Consider the following 20,837-nt stretch of genomic DNA (forward strand, 5'->3'; position numbering starts at 1 on the left):
CACCCGACTGCTGGAATTTCAGAGAATGGAGAAGGAGAAGGCACATCTACGGGTTTATTTATTTTGCATGTAAATACACTTAATTAGAGTCAGGGTCACTTAAAGGTCAGAGGGAGGGAAAATCAAGTAATCTGCAGCAGCTCCTCTGGCCAACATTGCAGCAGAGTCAGAAGACTCCAGCAGGAACTAGAAATAGCTGTTTTAGCCCAAAGGCCTGGAAGATGTGATGTGAGATACTCTGGAGTGAAAGCAGCTTAATGGGGAATCAGGGGAAGATCATCAAAGAATACAATTTAAAACAAACTCTCTTCTGTTTGTGTTGCAAATGCTAAGCATTCATAATAAAAGTAGGCCACAATCAGTCACAAAAAAACCAGAGACAAATAGAAGTATTGTTTATTACTTCAGCCAAATACTAAAGATAAGAGAGAGACAGCTACATTTTTGCCATCATAACAATTAACATAGCCTCGTTGCCTCCTCAATCCCGATGTCCCCGGAAGTACCAGACGCATCGGTGCCTGCGTGCACATGTCGCACTTGCGTGTCCAATGTGCACGTGAGTGCGCAGACGTGCACAGGCGTGTCAGGTACTTCTGGTGACATCCGGACCGAGGAGGCAATGGGGCTGCAGGGGGGTACACTGCTGCCCTGACGGTCCTGTTCCAATCAGAATGCTGGTGGGGGGAAAGCGGAGGGAGGATTAAGTACACCCTCCCCCACCCTTAAAGTCAACTTCCCCCGCCTGGTTCTGTGCACATACCTAACATGGTTATGTTTATCCTCACAATAACCCTGTGAAGTGAAGTAGGTTAGACTCCTGAAGTAGGTTAGACTTAGATTTGGGTCAAATTTCCATTGAAGACACTTCCTGACTTCTGTTTACCAGGATTTGGGATACAGTTTCTCAATCCACTAAGCATGGTTTCCACAGAAGCTTCGTTTATTTGAATGGGCTGGTCAGTAATGTAATTACTGATATTGTCACTTTTAAAAATTGTTCCTTTGTTACTGATATATGACAGAAGGCAAAAACAAACTTAATTAAATGTAGGCATGGAAAATCTGCTTACCTGAATGGTGAAAACAGAAACGAAAATGTGGTTTTCTTCTTCTGTGCCATCTTAACCTGAAAATACAAACGGAAAAATAACCATTTGCTAATAACATTGTTTATATGAAATGGCTTAAAAACAAGACACAATGCTTACTGTTAAAGGAAAGTAATAAGAAAAAAGCAAATGCTAGAAGCAAATGCTTGTCTTCTGCATCCATCACGTTCAACATCTCACCAAGTTCTCGAATTTCCTCTTTCAGATACTTAATCACAATTAGTTGGGGGAAAGAAAGAACAAATTCATACCAAGAGGAGTAGAGAGGCATTGGTGCAGGGAAGAAAAACACTGCTACAGCCTCCTCCTGTGGTCTATTCACAGCCTCTTGAGAAGCTGTGAATTAATTACTTAATTTCCCCTCTGCACTGGCCCTCTGGTCCATATTTGACAAACAATATTATTTCAGAATCTCTAACCCAGGGTTTCCTGCCTCCAGAAACACCTGTCCTAAAGGTGAGAAATCTACACATTTTGAAGCAAACATCACAGAATCAGAGAACAAGTGAGAGAGAGAATGGAAACAAAATGACAGCACAGCAAGCCTAGCCTAGCCAGTTTATGCATTGCCTCTTAGACTTCCTTGATTAGTTCCAAAAGCCCATTCTGAGAAGGATGGGAAACAATTCTGATTAGACTGGGGTTCCCAATCTTGGGTCACCAGATATTGTTGAACTACAACTCTAATCATCCCCAGCCACTAGTACCAAAAGCAATCTCCCCTTCCCTTTGCAGCTACATGTGCCTCCTGAAACTATGTCCCTGAGAGTTGGGGGACCCTCAAGGATAGGGGTGGTCCAAGATTTTGTGATGCCTGAAGTGAAGTGCAAAATGCTGCCTTGCCCCATGCCCTTGGTGGGGGCTAGCCCCCTTTCATAACAGACCCTTGCAAGCTTTGAAACTAGTACAAGAGGCAGGGAAGAGGAAAGACCACCACTAGTCCTCTCCTTGTGCTTCTTGCAAGGCATGTGAGGAGAGAAATTCCTTGCAAAGCTTGCAAGGGTCAGATTGATCCCAAAGAGCTACTCTGATGGCATGGGCATTGGGCCACCCTGCTGGCATCCCAATAAATCTGCCACCTGAGGAAACTGCCTCACATGCCTCATAAAAGGATGACCTCTGCTCAAGGAAATAGTTTCAGAAGGCAAAGGAAGTTGCAGAGGGAAGATTAGGTGGAGGGGGGAATCACTGAGAACCGCTGAAGATTGTTCTCACACAGAAGAGCCTGGTGTGTCCATGGAAGTTTAATCTGAATGTCAGCCAGTGTATGTGCTTTGCTGCCTTATTTATGGGCGGGAGGGAGATCAAGGGGATTAGAATCATTTATTACATCCAAGTTTCATTTGTTCATTTAAGTTTTTATTCCACTGAACTCACTGGCACCTTTGACTCAACCAGACAACAGAAGGATGTAGTTTTGAGTCAGCACAGATAATTATGTTTAAATAATTTTAATTGTTTGAATGTTTTAAATGGTTTTAATTGTAAACCACCCAGAGATGCATGTTTTGGGCGATATACAAATATGATAGATAGATAGATAGATAGATAGATAGATAGATAGATAGATAGATAGATAGATAGATAGATAGATAGATAGATCTGTAACTACTGTGATGGGGATAAGGCTGAATTAGTTAATTAACTTCTCAAAAAAGATCCAACATCTTGTCAATACAATGACAGCTGAAAGGAAAGTATGCTTTTCTGTCATCACTGCCACAGGGGTATAGGCCTAGTGGGATCAAGGTATGTGAAATCTGGCCCAACCTTGCACCCCCTGGTAGTCATTTTTACTGACAGCAATTTATCATTATACCATGGGAAGACCTGGTTCTGCTGTTTCAGGAGAGGGTGCTGAGGAGCAATTGCATCAATTGCAGCTAATAAATCCTCCCAAATATTATGGAACCTACCTGGATCCATGTGTCTTTAGGGGTAAATTATCCTAATAAGGCCCTGCTCTCATGGAAGTTATTGAATCCTTGAATGCACCCTTTAAAACAGGTAATCATCTACGCAAACTGGAAGCTGAAAGGCCAATAGATTAATTTCCTGTTTTTATTTGGCATGTACCAAAAGCCACATGAACAGATCATAATGGGAATGTTCCAGTCCCAGCTGCAGAGAAAATGTGAAGCCCAATTGTGTAGATGCTTATGATCCAAGTCCCATTCACTTCAGCAGGATACATGCCAGCAAGGCACTTTGAAGATTGCCAGTAAGAGGCACTAACGAGATCAAATTAAATTTTAGGGTGAGTCTACCATTCTGTCTGAATGCACTGGCTTTCATTGGCATCGATTCACACGGCCTATCCAAAAATCTGACCCTTGAAAATTAAATTCCCTTAATACAGCATCACAGTTACCAAGAAATAATTGCATTTACACTTAAATCATTTGAATGTTACGTTAATAATAATTCTAAGTATTTAAGCTAGTATTTCACAATGTTATTGTTTTCTATTTATAAATTCAGTATTTTAGGGCATGCACATGATTCTTCTGTCACTCTACGTCACAGTCCTAAACATACATATATGTGCTCTCTCTGCCATGAAAGAGTTTTAACAAGCACACTATTTTTCATTGGAAGTATTCATCTGAAAATGTAGTTTATTTACCTTAAATTGTTCAAGAATCTGAGCAGCATTTGTAAGCATACTCTCTGCTCTAAAATGAGCAGTATTGTTCAAGTACTCCAGAGGTAGAATTCCCTGAAAATACAGCAAAATTCATGTTTATGCACATATTCCAGCATTAGAGGGGAAAACCCATGTAGTCATTTTTTTATAAAAAAGCAGCACCAGTTACTCCATGCATTACAAAATTATAACAAGTGGAGACCTACAACATTTGCAGCAAATTGTCTAACTTGCATAAGCAATGTAAGATTGGAGCTGTGAAGATATGCAAGGTTGAAGCTCTTAGCTCCATGAACTGGGGAATTAAACTGAAATGGTTTCAATGCACAGAAGAGGAATTAAAATTTTGCATGAATCTGCGATTCTGATGTTACAAGTACGCTGCTTGCATACATAGGCCAGGTTCACACGTAGAATGGAGCTAGCAGTTCGGCCGAGCAGCCACAGCCCTGGGTACATGCACGAGCCATACTTCCAGTCTTGGGAACAATATGCCAAGACCGGGCATGATGTACAAACGCACCAATCTTGACATATTCTACCCTGCTTGCAGCATCTATCACTCACTTCAAATCTCAGTTACCGAAGTTTGGTTCCATGCCATAAGCAGGACAGAATATGTCAAAGTCAGTGGGTTTGTATGTCACACCCAATCTCAGAATATTCCGATCAGAAGTAGGGCTTGCATGTCTGTGTGGGGTGTGGCAGCTCGGCCAAATTGTCAGTTCCATACTACTACTACTTATATTACTTATATTACATACTACTACTACTTATATCTTCAACCAAAGTTCTCAAAGTGGTTTACATAGAAACATAATCAATTAACATGGTCCCCTGTCCCCAAAGGGCTCACAATCTAAAAAGAAACTTAAAGCAGATACCAGCAACAGCCACTAGAGGGATGCTGTGCTGGGGTTGGATCGGGCCAGTTGCTCTCCCGCTGCTAAATTTAAGAGAATCACCACTTTAAAAGGTGGCTCTTTGCTCAGTTAGCAGGGGTACTATATGTGAACCCTGCCATAAATTTTTGCAGAAGTGAGCCAGTGATCAACTGTGGAATCAGTTTGAGATCTCACACCTATCTCTCACACACACAAACAAAATTCATACATGACAGAGAATTTAAAGCTTGTAATTTGAAGACTTCTAATTTTAAGGGCAAGTTTTTCCCACCATACAAAGCTGCTTAAAGCATGATAATGTTTTGGTACTGTAGTGTGTTTGAAAGGTTTTTCTCACCATGTTTCCAATTACAATGGTTTATTTTTAAAAAAAATCTTCAAAATCTGTTTATCTACAAAAGACATTTCCCTACATTCCACCTCCTTTGTAAGAAGTAGGTTGTAGTCATGCTAAATGGCAGATTCCATCACAAATAGAGCCTCCTGTAACCTACATAGCCCTTCTTCTTTATCCTCATAACCCTCTTCTAAGCTCTTTTTTTCCAGACCCAGTTCTCACAAACTGCTGATGAGGTGGTAAATCTGTTTTTCAATAATACCATTTCAGATTGCAGGAGTGGGCTTGCATGACTGAATACTACTTTATTCAAGGAAAATTATCCCCACATAGAAGACAAGGAGGCGCTTCACACGACCCATGTGAAGCGCCAAATGCGGTTTGGCAGGGAGACTGGGCTTATCCCGCTCTCCCCGCACACGAGCAGCCACTCGTTGCTGGGCGGCTGAATCATCCGCCCAGACGAGTGGCTGCTCCGGTCAGGCACTCCTGCTCCTGACTGCAGCTCTCTCGGGGAGCTCTGGGGGTTGGGGCAAGGGTTTTTAGGTGGGCTAGCCACTGTGGAACCACCGGGCCTCGCCTGGTGGTTCCGATGATCACTGAAAACCGGACTGGGCTTCCCTAGCCCTGCTTTCAGTGATCGTCAGAATAGCTTCAAGATGTTAGAGATCAGGGTTCTAGCCCAGTTTCTTACCAACATCTACTTCTCTATGTGCAGGGAATATTTTATTGCATGAAATAATATTCAGCCACTTAAGCCACACACCCACTCTGCCCACTTTACAGTATATGAAGTGATATGATCCCCAAACAGGCTGATTTCTCACAAACAGCAGAGAAGATAGCAAACCTAAGAAAAACAGCACAGGATGGGACTATTAATTTTATAGAATATAACCACGAGCAATTCCAGCCAAGTAATATACTCTCTCACCCATTTATCTCCAAGAGAAAGACTAACATATTTCTTACCACAGAATTCAGAGGGAAAGGGACTCCAATAAGGGAAGCCATCAGTGGTGCTATGTCAGCCTACAAAACAAAAATGTTATCCATTCAAAGCTGTACATTAAAGTAAAAGTAAAAGTTTAAAAATCTATTAATATGCAAACATTTATTTATCTGTAAATTTTAAGATACTGTGGAAGAAATCATGGTCTTCACCAGTAGTCCCTCTAATTTATCTCATCTCTGCGAGGAATGAGTTTTGTTCAGGGAGGCAGTATGAAGGCAGTGTGTGCACACCTGCATTCAGAGTGGGGCCTTCCTGATTCAACCTGAGCGGGATCTAAAATTAACTGAGCGGACATCAGAAAACTTGTGAGCGCACACACGTGCACACGCCTTAGAGGAAACAGTGGTCTTCACATTGAGTTTATTATCATCCAAGTATTGCTTTATTGATAAATTTCCGTTTCAACTGAAAATGGGTCACAGAGAGCCCGTGCAGGTGACAGACCCGATCAGACCCCAAAGACCCCCTGCAAAGTTCAGAACACAGTCTTATACTGTCAAAAGCAGAAATTACATAATTGTTTCAAGCTATTTAAACATTTCAGTTAGCTGGACAATTGCATGCATATATTAAAACAAGGCAGTTACAGTGACAAAATCATATTCATCTTGCATGATCAGATTGCTGCAGACAGGGTCATGCATAATATTGCAAAGCACAGTTGCCATCATTGTCTGCTAAAGCTTTATTCAAATCTCCATAGACCTTTCCCCCTAATCTATTTCTAGCCCAAACCCCAACCTTAGCTATTTTCTACCTGCCAGCTAAGCTGGTTGTCTTTTTCTTCTTGCAAAGTGTTTCTGCTCATACATTTCTAGCATCAAGCTAACAAAATGGCTTCAGTTTGGGTCAAGCAAGCAAAGCAATTTCCCACAATACGAATCCAGGATCTTCAAATAAGCGTTTCCATGCTGAGGGCTTTCAGTATCTTGTGCATTGTACAGCTTCGAGGAAATTCAAAATGTAGGCTGGAGCAGCAGCAGGGAGAAAAACCTTTATGCAGGGCTTAGGAACAAGAGGAGTGCCAGGCTACTGGCAGGGAGTGGGCAGAGAAGGTTCCTTTGGAGACAGGGAAGCTGCAGGGCCACGATGCCAAGGAGGCACTAGCATTGGGTGTCACATAGGCCCTTTGCAGTCATAGAGGCTGTTCTCATGAGCAGCCTAACCCAGGCTAGGGCAGCCTATCCTGGCCTAGGCTGCTCATGTGGAATGCAGGGATTGCTCCCAATCCCGGCACTTCTACTCCACCTAACCCAACTTTTTACCCCGTCCTTTAACTAGAAAGGATATTTAGATGCTGGGACGTGTCTACACCTACAAAGATTAGAATCGTTTGGACCATGATTTTTCCCATGACACTCAATGGATGCAAAAGCTGGACTTTGAAGAAGCAAGAGAGAAAAAGCATTGACACTTTTGAACTTTGGTGCTGGAGAAGACTTTTGAGGATACCATGGTCAGCCAGGAAAATATCACATGGATCATATAACAAATCAATCCAGAATTTTCACTCGAGGCACAAATGACCAGGCTCAAACTTTCATACTCTGGACACATGTGAAAACTCAGCTCCCTTGAGAAGTCCATAATGCTGGGAAAAGTTGAAGGAAAGAGAAGAGGCCAACCAGCAGCAGAAGGTGGATGGACCCGATTACGACAGCAGTGAATGCACCACCGAGAGACCTTAAAGGCCAAGTTGAAGACAGATCATCCTGGAAAGAATCGTATCTAAGTGGTCACTAAGAGTCGACACCGACTTGACGCCACTTAATCCATCAATCAATTCCACCAGGGATAACGGCATGAGCACGCCCTTAACCCCAGTGCCAGGGTTGTGTGTGTGCTCAGGCTAGAGTGACTGGCTGAGAGAGGATTCTTCAATGCATCATGCTCCTGTGTGGTGAACTGAGGAATGCCAGAGGACTTCCTCCTCCAGCTCCTGGCTTGCTGAGGTGTCGCTCGTGGGCTGCGGCAAGTGGCAGAATGAACTGGGGAGGGTGACTGTGTGCAGGGAGGAAGGCAGGAGTCTGCCTTCTTGCCCACCCTCCCCAGAGAAGTTGGGTAGATGACCTCATAATATTCCCTATCTGCTAGCCATAGTGTTGGGGCTATGCCATAGGGCAAACCAGGAGTGCCCTATGACCAGCTTTTATAAACCTATTTCAAATCCTTGTTACAAAATCTCGTGAGAAGGGCAATCCTTATTAGTGTTAGACTTGTTTAACACCAATTGATGCCAGGAGCTGCACAGCTCCCGGTGATTTTCACACGCAGCGAAAACCTGGCTGGGCTTCCCTAGCCTGATTTTCAGTACGCGTGAGAATAGCCTCACTGTGTTAAGAAAGCTGTGCAGGGGTCAAACATTCACAGCCCCTGTTCTGCAGTTTCTTTTTGGAGAGTGATTAAATGTATTGGTTTGATTTTTGAGGGAAGTGGTGGTTTGATTTTATTGGTTATGTTTTGAAAAATGGTGGGAACAAGCTATATTGATTGGATAGTTCTGAAAAATGGGAGGCAAGTCTATAAGGGGGCTGCTTTCAGCAGAGTTTTAGTACAAGTACAAGTTTGGTGCTGGAAGAAGGGTCCATGTGAAGTACAAGTTTAGTGCTTGTAAAGGTGTGGGAGTACAAGTTTGGTGTTGGAAGAAGAGTCCAAGAGAGTGCAGTCCAAGTTGGAAGAAGAGAGTGCAGAACTGAAGAATCCAAGTGAAAGAATTGCTGGCACAATCTGAGAGGAGATCAGAGCTGAGGCTGGAAAGAACTGAGAAAGAAAACAGAGCATGTAAACTCTCTGGAGAGCTAACTCACTCACCAGCAAGAAGAAACAGTCTGGGGCTGAACCCCCAGAAGTGTGAAGGAGAGAAGACCTGAGACTGAACAAGGGACAAACCAAGTTGCTGAAAAAACTGAGGTGACTGCAGAGGACTGAGTTAGGGCTCAGTGTTAGACAGGTCAGTTGGGATACGTTTTGGTCACATTTCATTTATTCCTTATGCTCATTTGGTTGCAGCTTTTATAACAGAATTCTCAAGGGAACTATTAGTTTAAAACAGAGCTATTTTCAAAGTACATATTCTTGTCTATTTATTTAAAAAATCATAGCTTCTGTCTGTTTTTCTCTACAGCACGCCTAAAGCCCTTATCACTCTACTAAAGTTTTTCATAAAAACAAACAGAGGTTTGGAAGGCTGTTGTAGTAGATGTAGCTAGAGAAAACCTAAAAGTCTTCTTGGTGGCAGTGGTTAAACTTAAAAGTCACAGGGCTGGTTGAGGTAAGGCCATGACAGGTGGTAGCAGCACGGTGCAATCTGGTACATCTGGCTATAGGGTCTCCAGTAAAAACTTTTTTTTTTTGCTAGCATTTTCAAGTATTCTCTCATCAACATGTTTTAAGTGGCAGCTTGAATTAAAGAGAAATGTGAATGAACTGTGAGCTAGATAAATTAGATACCTGGTTGACATCCTGTCGCTTCCAACTCTCCAGCTTCCACTCTATAAAAGAATAAGAGACAGAATAAAAAGACAGCTGGTGACACAGGTGCAACTAATATAACTAGAGTTGAGGGGAAATAATTCATTTATTGCTTCATGGGTTGTCAGTGTGTTCTGTAGCATACAACAATCTTGTCCCATCTAAAAGAGATTCATGCTGCAGTTTCAGTGCACAAATCTAAGGAATACACCTAAAGCACTTAAATTCAAGTCAACATTTTACCATATATAAATGCAAAAATATTCACTGAAATTTCAAGTCTTCCAACAGAGCTGCAGAAGGAGACAGATTCATATGTATAAATCTTATTCAATTGCATGCTAGGGATCATTAGGAAGAGGATTGAAAATAAAATGGCTAATATTATAATGCTCTTATACAAAACTATGGTGCAGCCACACCTGTAGCACTGCGTACAATTCTGGTCACCACATCTAAAAAAGGGCATTGTAGAACTGGAAAAGGTGCAGAAGAGGGGAACCAATATGATCAGGGGCCTAGAGCACCTTTCTTATGAGGCAAGGCTACAACACCTGGGGCTTTTTAGTTTAGAAAAAAGACAACTGCAGAGAGACATGATAGAGATCTATAAAATCATGCATGGTGTGGAGAAAGTGGATAGAGAGAAATTCTTCTCCCTCTCCCATTACACTAGAACCAGGGGTCATCACATGAAATTGATTCACAGGAAATCTAGGACCAACAAACAGAAGTACTTTTTCACACAACGCATAATCCACTTGTGGAATTCTCTGCCACGAGATGTGGTGACAGCCAACAACCTGGATGGCTTTAAGAGGGGTTTGGATAACTTAATGGAGTAGAGGTCTATCATCGACTACTAGTTGGAGGGCTAAAGGCCACATCCAGCCTCAAAGGCAGGAAGCCCCTCTGAGTACCCGTTGCAGGGGAGTAACAGCAGGAGAGAGGGCATGCCCTCAACTCCTGCCTGTGGCTTCCAGCGGCATCTGGTGGGCCACTGTGTGAAACAGGATGCTGGACTAGATGGGCCTTGGGCCTGATCCAGCAGGGCTGTTCTTATAGACAACTATAAGATTAAAATTGTGGTCCTATCCCCAAGTTAGACCTGCTTCCTGGAGAACCCTGAAAGTACCAGCACAGATTCACTGTTTAGCATCTTATGGGATGCACAATGCTAAATTTGTCATTTTAGGAAACTATTTAGGTATGACTAGAATTGGGCCTAGATTCAATCTTAATTAAACCCAGCATAGGTCTTGGAGCCCAGAAGGACCATAAAGTATTCAAAGAAGTATAGCATCAAAGAATGGTAACCAACAGAACACTAAATACTAGAAACAACATGCCTAGTGCAACAAGAGCACTACTACAGAAGAGCAATGACTGAGCAATGCTTCTCAGCTATCGCGAAGATAAATAAAAAAGCAACTGAGAGATCAGGGTGCGGCAACCAAGAGTATGTCAGCATCCTGGACCAGGCTTGTCCTCTAACCATAATAACATTCATTATACACGTTTGTTACTTAGGGGTGAGGCTTGATTAGGGAGCAAATTGGGTTGGCATGAACTTGCACAAACCTCACAAAATGAATTTCCAGCATGTATAGGCATTTCAATCAGGACTGGACATAAAGGGCCAGATCAGATTATTTTCTAACCTATTACAGAACTTGGAAGAGTGTCTTGTGATTGCACACATGTCCCTACCACTTACAGCCATCTTAACACAGGTTCTCTCTTCCCAAATACAAAGGTCTTGTCCAGCGAGGCCAGCTGTCCTTACCTCCAAGGATGGAGTGGTGAAAGGCAAGGGCCCAAGGCGATAGGGATGGGTGGCAGCCAGGGAGAGACGGAGGAAAGACTGCCAACGGGCAGGGACTCAGCTCCAGTGGAGGAGGAGCAGAGCCCCGATAAGGCCGAAGGGGAGGCGTACGAGGATAACATCAGCAGCATGCCTCCCGAAGGGAGGGGATCTGAGCAGGAGGAGGGAGAAGGGGGAGAGGCATTGGCAACAGCTGTAAGGGGTAGTCAATTACAGGTAAAAAAGAGGGGCGTTGGCCCCGTAATTGGGGGCCGGAGATGCATAGCCTGTGAGGAGGCATATAAGGAGCCGGCTGGGGATGAGAGGCTGGCTTCTGGAGAGTGTAAGGGGCCCCCGGAGAAGGGAAGACACAAGGAGCAAGCAGCCTGGGACGGAGGAGGCCCAGGGTGATGCTGAACTCCCTCCTTGTTCCTGCTGAGGCCGGACCCAATAAGCCTAGCCAAGCTGGGTAAAGGAGACAGGGACGTGTAGCCGGACAGGTCTATTCTAGCACAATACTACATGGATATGAAGTTCAGTTTGTCCTAAACCTACTATCAATGGGTCATTGGCTAATCTCTGGTGGTGCACTTTGTAGATTTTGGGATTCTTGTGAAGAACGATGGACTAGGTAAACCTTGTTCCAATCCTGAAAGGAACTTCTTATGTCCTTTAGCAGAGCGCATGCTTGGAATCACGTAAAACAGATAGGTTATGCCTTAGCTGCTAAGGGTATGCCCTTTTGCTATGTAAATCAAATACATATTAGTAGACCATTGGCTAGACTTTTATATTTTTAAAAGGTAGACCATGCAAGACTGAAGTCAGCCAATTTCTGCACTCTCTCTCATCCCAGCTTCCACCTAGAATTGAGATAATGTGTTTAGGGCAAACCCTCTTTCAGGGCATTCTCCAACATGTGTAGCTTTTTTGTTCAACAGAAACAGCAGTGCAAGTTACACATATTGCTGACTGTAAACAGTGTAAACAAAAACATATAATCAAAAATCTGTTTAAAAAACCCACTTACCTTTTAAAAATTCATCTTCAAATTGTTGAGAAGTGACTCTCTGTGGATACTTGATTCCTGCTCCCCAAGCAACTAATGGTGTTAAAGTCTCTGAGGGGTGACTGGCCCCATGAGTTCCTAAATATATGGAGAAAACCAGGACAAAGTTACTTTACATTGCTAGTTTTCTAATGCAACATATCTGATCTGGACCTTCTAGAGCTACCATTCTGAAAGGGTATCTTTTAAAAATGACATTTTTGTACTTACTGGCTGCTTCCCACTGAAGAACCTCAAAATGAACCTTAGAGAGCCAGCCTTATCTAAAACAATTCCTATGAGTGTGCTAAGCATTACATTTCCCTACAAACACGTGATTGATTCTGCCCAATCAAACCATCTTTATCCATGTAGCTAGCCAGGTAGAATAATATTCTTGCCCATGATGCTTACTACTCTTGCCACCCTCAGTTATTCAAAGGAGTTTTGATTTCTTTAAATGACTCTTCCCATTTCCCCTTACTGCCCTTTATGTCTGGAACTCCTTCCTTTAGCACATACATGGTTTGGCCTCTCTCCCACACCCCTTCTACCTCCAGCTCAAAACCCAAAAAAGAGTGAACCTAAACCCTTCAGTGGAATTTAGGTTCACTCTTTGGTTAACCTCTTTGTACTCAGCTTCAAATGAATTGAAGCCCAAGTACCTGCATTTGCTTCCATTCATCCCTTGTAATAGTTGCCTCTCTTGCTATCTCCATCTAAGTTTCAATGGTAATCTCTTCAGTTAAGAGACCCATCCTTTGCTTATTTTACTCTGTAAAATGGCATATACACTGAGCCTATATAAATGATTATTTTAAAATAAACTAATAACCAGTCACTTTTAACTAAAATGTTTCCTCCCCCTTTTCTTTGCTCAGTTACATACTCAAGTTTTAGACTATGATTTAATCTTTTAAAGGTTTTTTATTTTTAAAAATGGTGGCTAACATTCAGATTGATGTTGCACATTGCATGCACAATAGGGATGAATAATTTTCAGGAAGTTCCTTTTCCACCTACAGTTCTCTGTATTTCCCAAAAATATGTCCCTGAAAGTTGCAGGACCTTCAGGGATATATTTTTGGGAAGCACAAAGGGCTGTAGAGAGAAGGTAGGTCCACTCTGGCATTCCTTTGTGCTTTGCCTTTTTCTTACAAGCATATGTCCTTGGCAAAAGAAGTGGTATGTAAAGTAAAACTGAACAAAATTAAAATAAGGATTATTAAGGAAGCACTCTAGGGAACTTTGCATTAAAAACACTTTCTGTCAATGGAAACAGTCTTAGGACATATTAATCCTATAGTACAGAACCATGACATAAGAAAGATTCATTTTTGGCAAAGGCAGGCTTCTTTTTAAATGGAACAATCCATTTTCATCAGCACATGAGTAACTAACAAGGATGAAGAAAGGATCCTGTTTAATGCATGCCTGTTTAGCACAAATGGAAATTCTGTATCTATCACATTACACCCTCATTTGTCAATCACAACTGCAGTCATTTTTCCCCAACCAGTGTCACTGCAGGGCATTTGATCATATTGAAAGCCAAATCCTGCATTTCTCATATGGTTTAGGCTTCATTTTTGGGGAGACAAAATATACTGCCATGACCCTTCAAAGTCACATATTGTTTTGAGCTCTGCTGCCCTTTTATTCAAAACTTAATTCAACGCTTATACCAAAAAACTTTGATAAGACTTGACCATCAGTCTTTTATGCTAATTCATGTGCAATCACTGTAGAAGATTATGCCATATAGTTGTCAGTTTACATATGAAGCTGGCTTATTCCAAAGCAAATCATTGGTCTGTCTAGCCCTGTGTGATGGCCTCATAGGTTCTGCTGGAACGAGCGGTCATGTTCATCACTGTCTTTGAGGCATGAGAGATTTTCCCCAATTGCTTGTGTACCCCAGAGAAAACACAGGAGCTATACAGCCATCAGAAGTGGCCAGTGGAAATGTGGTTCATGGTGCCACCATTGCCAGGGCAGCAGTGACACTCCCACGAGACTTCCACAGCTGGACCACCTCACAAGAGGAAGAACACTCATGATACAAGAGGTCCTGCTCTTGGGAGCCCCACCATGGCTGTCAGGACACATACAAAGGAGAGACTGGTGATGATGAGAGATGAGCAGTGAGCAGAGGCTGCCCCAGCATGAGGGAAGGCAGCCAAAAAGATAATTCCCAGAAAAGGAAGAACTGAAGCTCAATCGATTGACAGGGCAATAGGTGCCCGAACCTCCCTGTTGCCCGTGCCTTAGACGAAGGCCATAAGCAGGAGACAAATGCATAATCAAGAGGCACCAGGGGTGGCTTGCACCTAGTATATGACTAGCAACAGTTTTCCAAGGTCTCACTTAAGCATCTTCCCAGCACTGCTACCCAAGATTGTTTTAGCTGGAGATACCGTTATCAAACAACCTCCACTCCATTTTGGAATTTAGCAATTTTACTGAGCACCAAACCATCGCAGAGACCCAAGACTGATGGAAAGCCTCTACTTTAAGGTTCAAGAAAGTCATTCAACAAAGAGTCTGTGCAGTAAGCCTGGGAAAGCACAGCCCACACCCAAAGTTCTGGCATACTAAATGAAGCTAAATTTCATGAAGTAAATAGGGATCTCGGGAGAAAAGGAATGTCCTGGAAGACTATCAATTGCACCCTCAAATGCAATTGGAGCAAGCTTCCAGACAATTCATTAGATTTGGCATTACATAACCCTTTTTGTGCTGAAGTCTCCACCAAAATAGTGATCTTGCACATGAATTTTTCAAGACCCACTAAGTTTAATTCAAATCACAAATTCCCCTCATTAAACCTCTTTTCCCATATTTGCAGCTCCTGTATTCCGCCCAGGAAACTCCTGCTAAGAAAACCTATACATACTCATTACTTGCAGACATGTGCATTACTCCAGACATGGGACTATGGTGGCAAGATCTGCTGTTTACCACCCTGAAATTCTATCTAGTCAGGTGCCCATGCTTGCCCTCAGCAACACCACCCCTCTCTAAGGCACAAGTGAGGCCAGAAGCAGAGTCCTTTCCCCTAAGCCAAACCACTGAAACTTAAACTAAATCACCACCCTGGATGCCTCCTTGTGTGGACTTGCTGACTGCCTTGGCTCTTCCTCAGCCCTAAGCTGAATCACTGAGGTTAGGAGCATCGTCCTGGTGCATCTTCCCCACTTCTGGGATGTGGCCATGGGTGCATGCTGTACCCCAGTCTCTGGAACTCAGATCCCACCTGGCACTCAGCCCCCTTTTCATCTCCTGCTATAGCAATCACATACATAGTGTGAAATCCATGAGTTCCACCCCTTGGTACCACTCAAGACAGTATACTTTAAAAAAGGTATCCAACTGCTTCTGATTCTTTTTCTCTCTCTTTCCCCCTCCCTATTGGGAAAATTTCCACTTTTACTTTTGTGGCCATCCATGAGACCTCACAAGCTACTCTCCTCAACCTCTTTCCATTTCTGTCTCTCACCTTGCCCTCTTGTTCTTGGAGCTGCCCTCTATCAAATTAGTACAATTACTGCCAAACATCAATTTTTACAAATTCATTCTTATACAAAATAAACTTGATTTCTTAATTTTCAAAACTCCAATTTCTGCCCTTCTGGAATTCCCCAAGAATACACTGTACGATCCAAGCCTGACTAATGGTTGTTCATGCCTGTGGAGTTGCTGCTAACAATTCTGGACTCACTCTACCAGGCAGACAGCTGACTGTTCCCCAAACTGGTAAGTGGGCTGTGCTAAGAGAATTCCCATAGCACCCCATGTAACAATTCCCCCTAGCTTCAAAGTACAGCCAACTGAGCACACTGGGTGGGGCACGTGGGAGGAGAGCCAGTCTTCTGGTAGCAAGCATGATTTGTCCCCTTAGCTAAGCAGGGTCTGCCCTGGTTGCATATGAATGGGAGACTAGATGTGCAAGCACTGCAAGATATTCCCTTTAAGGGATGGAGCTGCTCTGGGAAGAGAATCTAGGTTCCAAGTTCCCTCCCAGGCTTCTCCAAGATGGGGTTGAGAGAGATTCCTGCCTGCAACCTTGGAGAAGCCGCTGCCAGTCTTTGTAGACATTACAGAGCTAGATGGACCAATGGTCTGACTAAGTATATGGCAGCTTCTTATGTTCCTATGTACATCTGTAGGATACGGGTCCAAGCAAGTGTAGAAACAATGCGAGGCATTCAGTCTGGGATCTTCCGTGGACAGAGCATGTGTTCCGCCATCAAGCTATGCACTCTTCCCATTCTCACACAAGGAATTAAGATGGTCAAACTCACTGCAGGATGAAGGAAGGCTGCAAAACTTGTTTGCTTGGTCTGAGTGTGGAAGCAAGGAAATGTGGATGGTTGTTGTTAATTCTGGAGATGGCTAGCAGCGTTGCAGAGATTTCTGAAGAGAAGCAGCTTTGAGGGTGCAGGGGCACTCCTTCTGTTTGTACCTACAGGGAGGGAGTTTGGCACTGCCCATGTGGTACTGTTTCTCAAACAGTTAATCCAAACATACAGTTTGTAAATAAGCACATAGATGACTAGAAGTCTCTAGTACTTTCATCTCCAAAACTGTTTCTGGATAAGAAGGCTACTCTGAATTCCTCTAGGGTAGGACAAAAACTGGATGGTCACGTACAACTTGAGGCTTCTTGCTAATTTCAACCATTCTGCACAACATTTTAAAAATCTCACCCCAATCTGTCATTCCATGATCAGACGTCAATATAAAAGCTGTGTTGCCATCATTTCCATAAAAATCCTCAATCATTGAAACAATTTCTTTTACACCTTGGTCAACTTTCCTGATATTGTTCTTGTATTCCCTATTGAAGAGAGAGAGAGAGAAAGAGAAAAGTAGAACAATGAATCCAGAGATTCATTTGGAATGAAGACTAACCTCCAATGTGACCAGCAGAAGAAAGCCATGGACAAAGATACAAGTTCTCTATTCTAGTCTGCCTCTCAACAATCTCCCTTCACAATTTACTCTCAAAATTTTTGGATTTAAGGCACTCCAATTAAATTGTCAAAAATGATTATCTGGTGTAAATTAACAGGCACAATGCAGACATAGAGACACACTTGAAAATCTGGCTGACAAATTCTTTCATAGAAGCTCTCCTTTTCACTTTTAGCACATCCACAATTCAAACATACCTGAATTCAACTGCCATACCTCCTACCCTGTCCTGGGAAGAGGAGGAAGTGTTTATAAGGACTGCAGTCTACAATTCTATATCTCCTTGGGAGTAGCCATGGCACAGATTGCCACGGCAAGTTTGTAGCATAGGGAACTCCAAGCACTTTTCAGGAAGCGAGATGGTGTCATACACAATGCTGGGCCTCCTCAAATGCAGTGCCACAATTACAGAACATCTTCTTCAGAAAGACATGTCAAGTCGCTTCTTAGTCTAGTTTTAGGTAACTTGCATTTGTTTGGCAGGCCCCCTGAAATGGTAGTTTGGCTGGCAGATGCTTGTTTGTTTTAAGATTTCTGTTTCTTCTGTACTAAAACTACCTATTTTTAATGTTTCATTGATGTTACAAATTGCATACAAAAATTGTGTTAAATATGGTTAGAAAGAAAATTAATAAATCTTAATACATCAATATGTCCATTAGTATGGCTGCAATTCAGAAAGACCCTTTAAAAATGTAGAAGAGGCTGAGCTTGGACAGGAGGGAGGGCCCCTTTCCCCTCTGGAAAAGGTGCAAAAGAGGGCATCCAAGATGATCAGGGGTCTGGAACACCTTCCTTAGGAGGCAAGGCTGGAGCATCTGGGGCTTTTTAGTTTGGAAAAGAGATGACTATGGGGAGATATGAAAGATGTATAAAATTATTCATGGAGAAGAAAGAATGGACAGAGAGAAAATTTTCTTCCTCTCTCAGAACACTAGAACCAGAGGTCATCCCATGAAAATGAAGGCCAGGAAATTTAGGACCAGCAAAAGGAAGTATTTTTTCACACAGCGCGTAATTAATCTATGGAATTCTCTGCCATAGGATGTGATGATGGCCACTAGCTTGGATGGCTTTAAAAGAGGCTTGGACAAATTCCTGGAGGATAGGTCTATCAATGGCTACTAGTTGGGTGCCTATAGATGACCTTCAGCCTCAGAGGCAGGATGCCTCTCAATACCAGTTGCAGGGGAGCAACAGCAAGACAGAGGACACGTCCTCACCTCTGGCCTGTGGGCTTCTCAGAGGCATCTGGTGAGTCACTATGTGTAACAGGATGCTGGACTGGATGGGCCCTGGGCCTGATCCTGCAGGGATGTTCTTATGGACAGTGATCCTTTCTGTCCTGAACCCCACCCCCCACCCCCGCAGCCACCTTGCTTCCTAGACTTATGCTGCATCACAGGCAATGGGAATCCCATGAAGTTTCTTACCTGCACACATCTCTAGATCCCAGTTGCTTTAGTTTTTGTTTTGTTTTTTAAAATTTGGGTACTGTCAAAAGGCATGATACTATCACAATTATGATTTTAAAGCCCCGTCAAGTTAAATGAGAGTTAGGTACCTGCTCAATTCTCTCCCATAAATATCAATGAGACTGAATTCTTCTTATATTAATAGAAGAACATAAGCAGGGTGGGAAAGAACATATTCAGAAAAATAATTATTTTTGTTTTGTTTTAGTTATCTTAAAATGTATGTACCTCCTTTCATTAAAGGAATATTTCAAAGTGGTTTACAAGAAGTACTAAACAGCTCTAAAAGCTCAGAATTACACACACACACAAATCACAATAAAACATATCAACCACAGCCAAAAATTCAGCATGACCCACTAGGGGAAAAAGATTTGGGCAAATAAATATTTTTACACCTGCCTCCAAAAAGCAGTGAGGGAAGACAAAGTGTGAACATCCTCAGAAAGAGGTATTTTATTTATTTGTATTTTATATTATATTTCTAAACTGCCTAACCTAAATCACAAGGCAGTATTATTGCTGATGCGTTCATATTGCTCTTAGCTTGTCTTGCTCATTTTATATGCTATTAACCACTTTGAGTGCAATGTCTGCAGAAAACTGCCATACAAATAAAACAACTATGACTGATCATATCCAAAAGTTAAAAGTTAACACACTGTACCTTGAATGAGGTCGATAGGCATGCCCATTTGTGTCTATCCCTAATAAATGCAGGAAGAAAACAATTTTCTGCTCATGCACTTTAGAAAACAATGTTTCATTGTCTCTAGCAGAGTTGAAGAAATCCTAGATGGGAATAGTTAAAAGTTATTATGAGCAATAGCAGTTATTAAAACTTTTAAAATCAAGCGCTTTGTAAAATTTGATGATACCACCTGTATGCATGCAGTAAAGATAAATTAGCTTGGTTAAATGCTTCCATTAAAAAGTTCCCCTGTTCACTTCTGTGGGAGAAACTAAAAGGGCTGTCATCAAAGAAATAAGGACACCAGGTCCCTTCCTTATTCAGACGTTTGTGAGTCTAATGCCAAGCAAGCAAGATAAGTATTGCCCTCACCTTAACAACTCCCCAATTACAGTCTTTCAAATTACTCTTTATTTCTATAGCAAAAGAAAAGGGTATGTAAGCCCTGAGGAAGTGAGGGAAAGACTATAGGTCTGTACATAGCTCTCTGTCTCTCTCATAGCCACCTAATGGTGCAGAAGGGAAGCAACTTGCCTAGGGAGCAGGAGGCTGTCAGTTTGAATCCCCATTGGTAAAACACCTATATAGGGCAGCAGCGATATAGGAAGGTGCTGAGAGGCATCATCTCATACTGCACAGGAGGAGGCAATGGTAAACCCCTCCTGTATTCTACCAAGAAAACCACGTGGCTCTGTGGTTACCAGGAATCAACACTGACTCAACAGCACAATCTTTCCCTTTCCTTTCCTCTCCCCTCACACACACCATGCTATAATTTGTGCTTCCAGTGTGCAAAAATGCTCTGCAGAAGAGAAGGGTTTATTGTACTTGAGGCCTTCTGTAATTAAAAAGAACACCCAATTACATTTATTATCTTGCTCACGAAGGGCAGTGGGGAGCCAAAACAAAACCATGTTGGCCATGCTGACTGTGCCAATCTCATACTAGAGATGCAAAATAAGATATTTTAATTCACCTTTACTTGGTCAAAAACCCAAGTATCTAGCACGGTGGCATCTTTTGCTCCGAAGTCTTCACTTCCAGCTTCATAACAATTGGTGTAAACATGATATCCACTGGCACCTGCAAGAAAGCCCAGTAAAATTTTTGGACTTGGTATTTATAGAAGGCAAATTGGCTTCTGACTCAACAAAATACAAAATTTAAAAAAATGCTATTACAAAAAAGCAGACAGAAAAGAGCAGCTTAAAAAAGGAACTCAAAGTTCGTTTTATTTAAAAACTTATTTAAAATAAAAGTGGGATACAAGTCACACAAGGCAACAATATGATTTTCTAATAATGTACTAGTTTGTATAAATATATCAGTGTTGAACACCTGAATTATTTGGATTA

The 20,837-nt window shown here is 42.3% G+C and overlaps 1 protein-coding gene across 2 annotated transcripts in view; it reads right to left on the reverse strand.

The window, feature by feature from the left end:
* Positions 1-20,837, reverse strand: part of PIGN (phosphatidylinositol glycan anchor biosynthesis class N) — a 138,617-nt gene that overhangs the window by 93,906 nt on the left and 23,874 nt on the right. For both annotated transcript variants that reach the window (XM_053243843.1, XM_053243844.1), the window contains exons 5-12: positions 20,459-20,565; positions 19,459-19,583; positions 17,049-17,179; positions 12,322-12,438; positions 9,467-9,507; positions 5,974-6,033; positions 3,739-3,831; positions 1,074-1,129 (exon numbers count right to left, since the gene is read on the reverse strand). In XM_053243843.1, the coding sequence (XP_053099818.1) occupies positions 1,074-1,129; positions 3,739-3,831; positions 5,974-6,033; positions 9,467-9,507; positions 12,322-12,438; positions 17,049-17,179; positions 19,459-19,583; positions 20,459-20,565 (730 nt within the window). The remainder of the gene's footprint in view (positions 1-1,073; positions 1,130-3,738; positions 3,832-5,973; positions 6,034-9,466; positions 9,508-12,321; positions 12,439-17,048; positions 17,180-19,458; positions 19,584-20,458; positions 20,566-20,837) is intronic.

The sequence above is a fragment of the Hemicordylus capensis genome, chromosome 4 (genome assembly GCF_027244095.1).
Source record: "Hemicordylus capensis ecotype Gifberg chromosome 4, rHemCap1.1.pri, whole genome shotgun sequence".
Lineage (NCBI taxonomy): Eukaryota > Metazoa > Chordata > Lepidosauria > Squamata > Cordylidae > Hemicordylus > Hemicordylus capensis.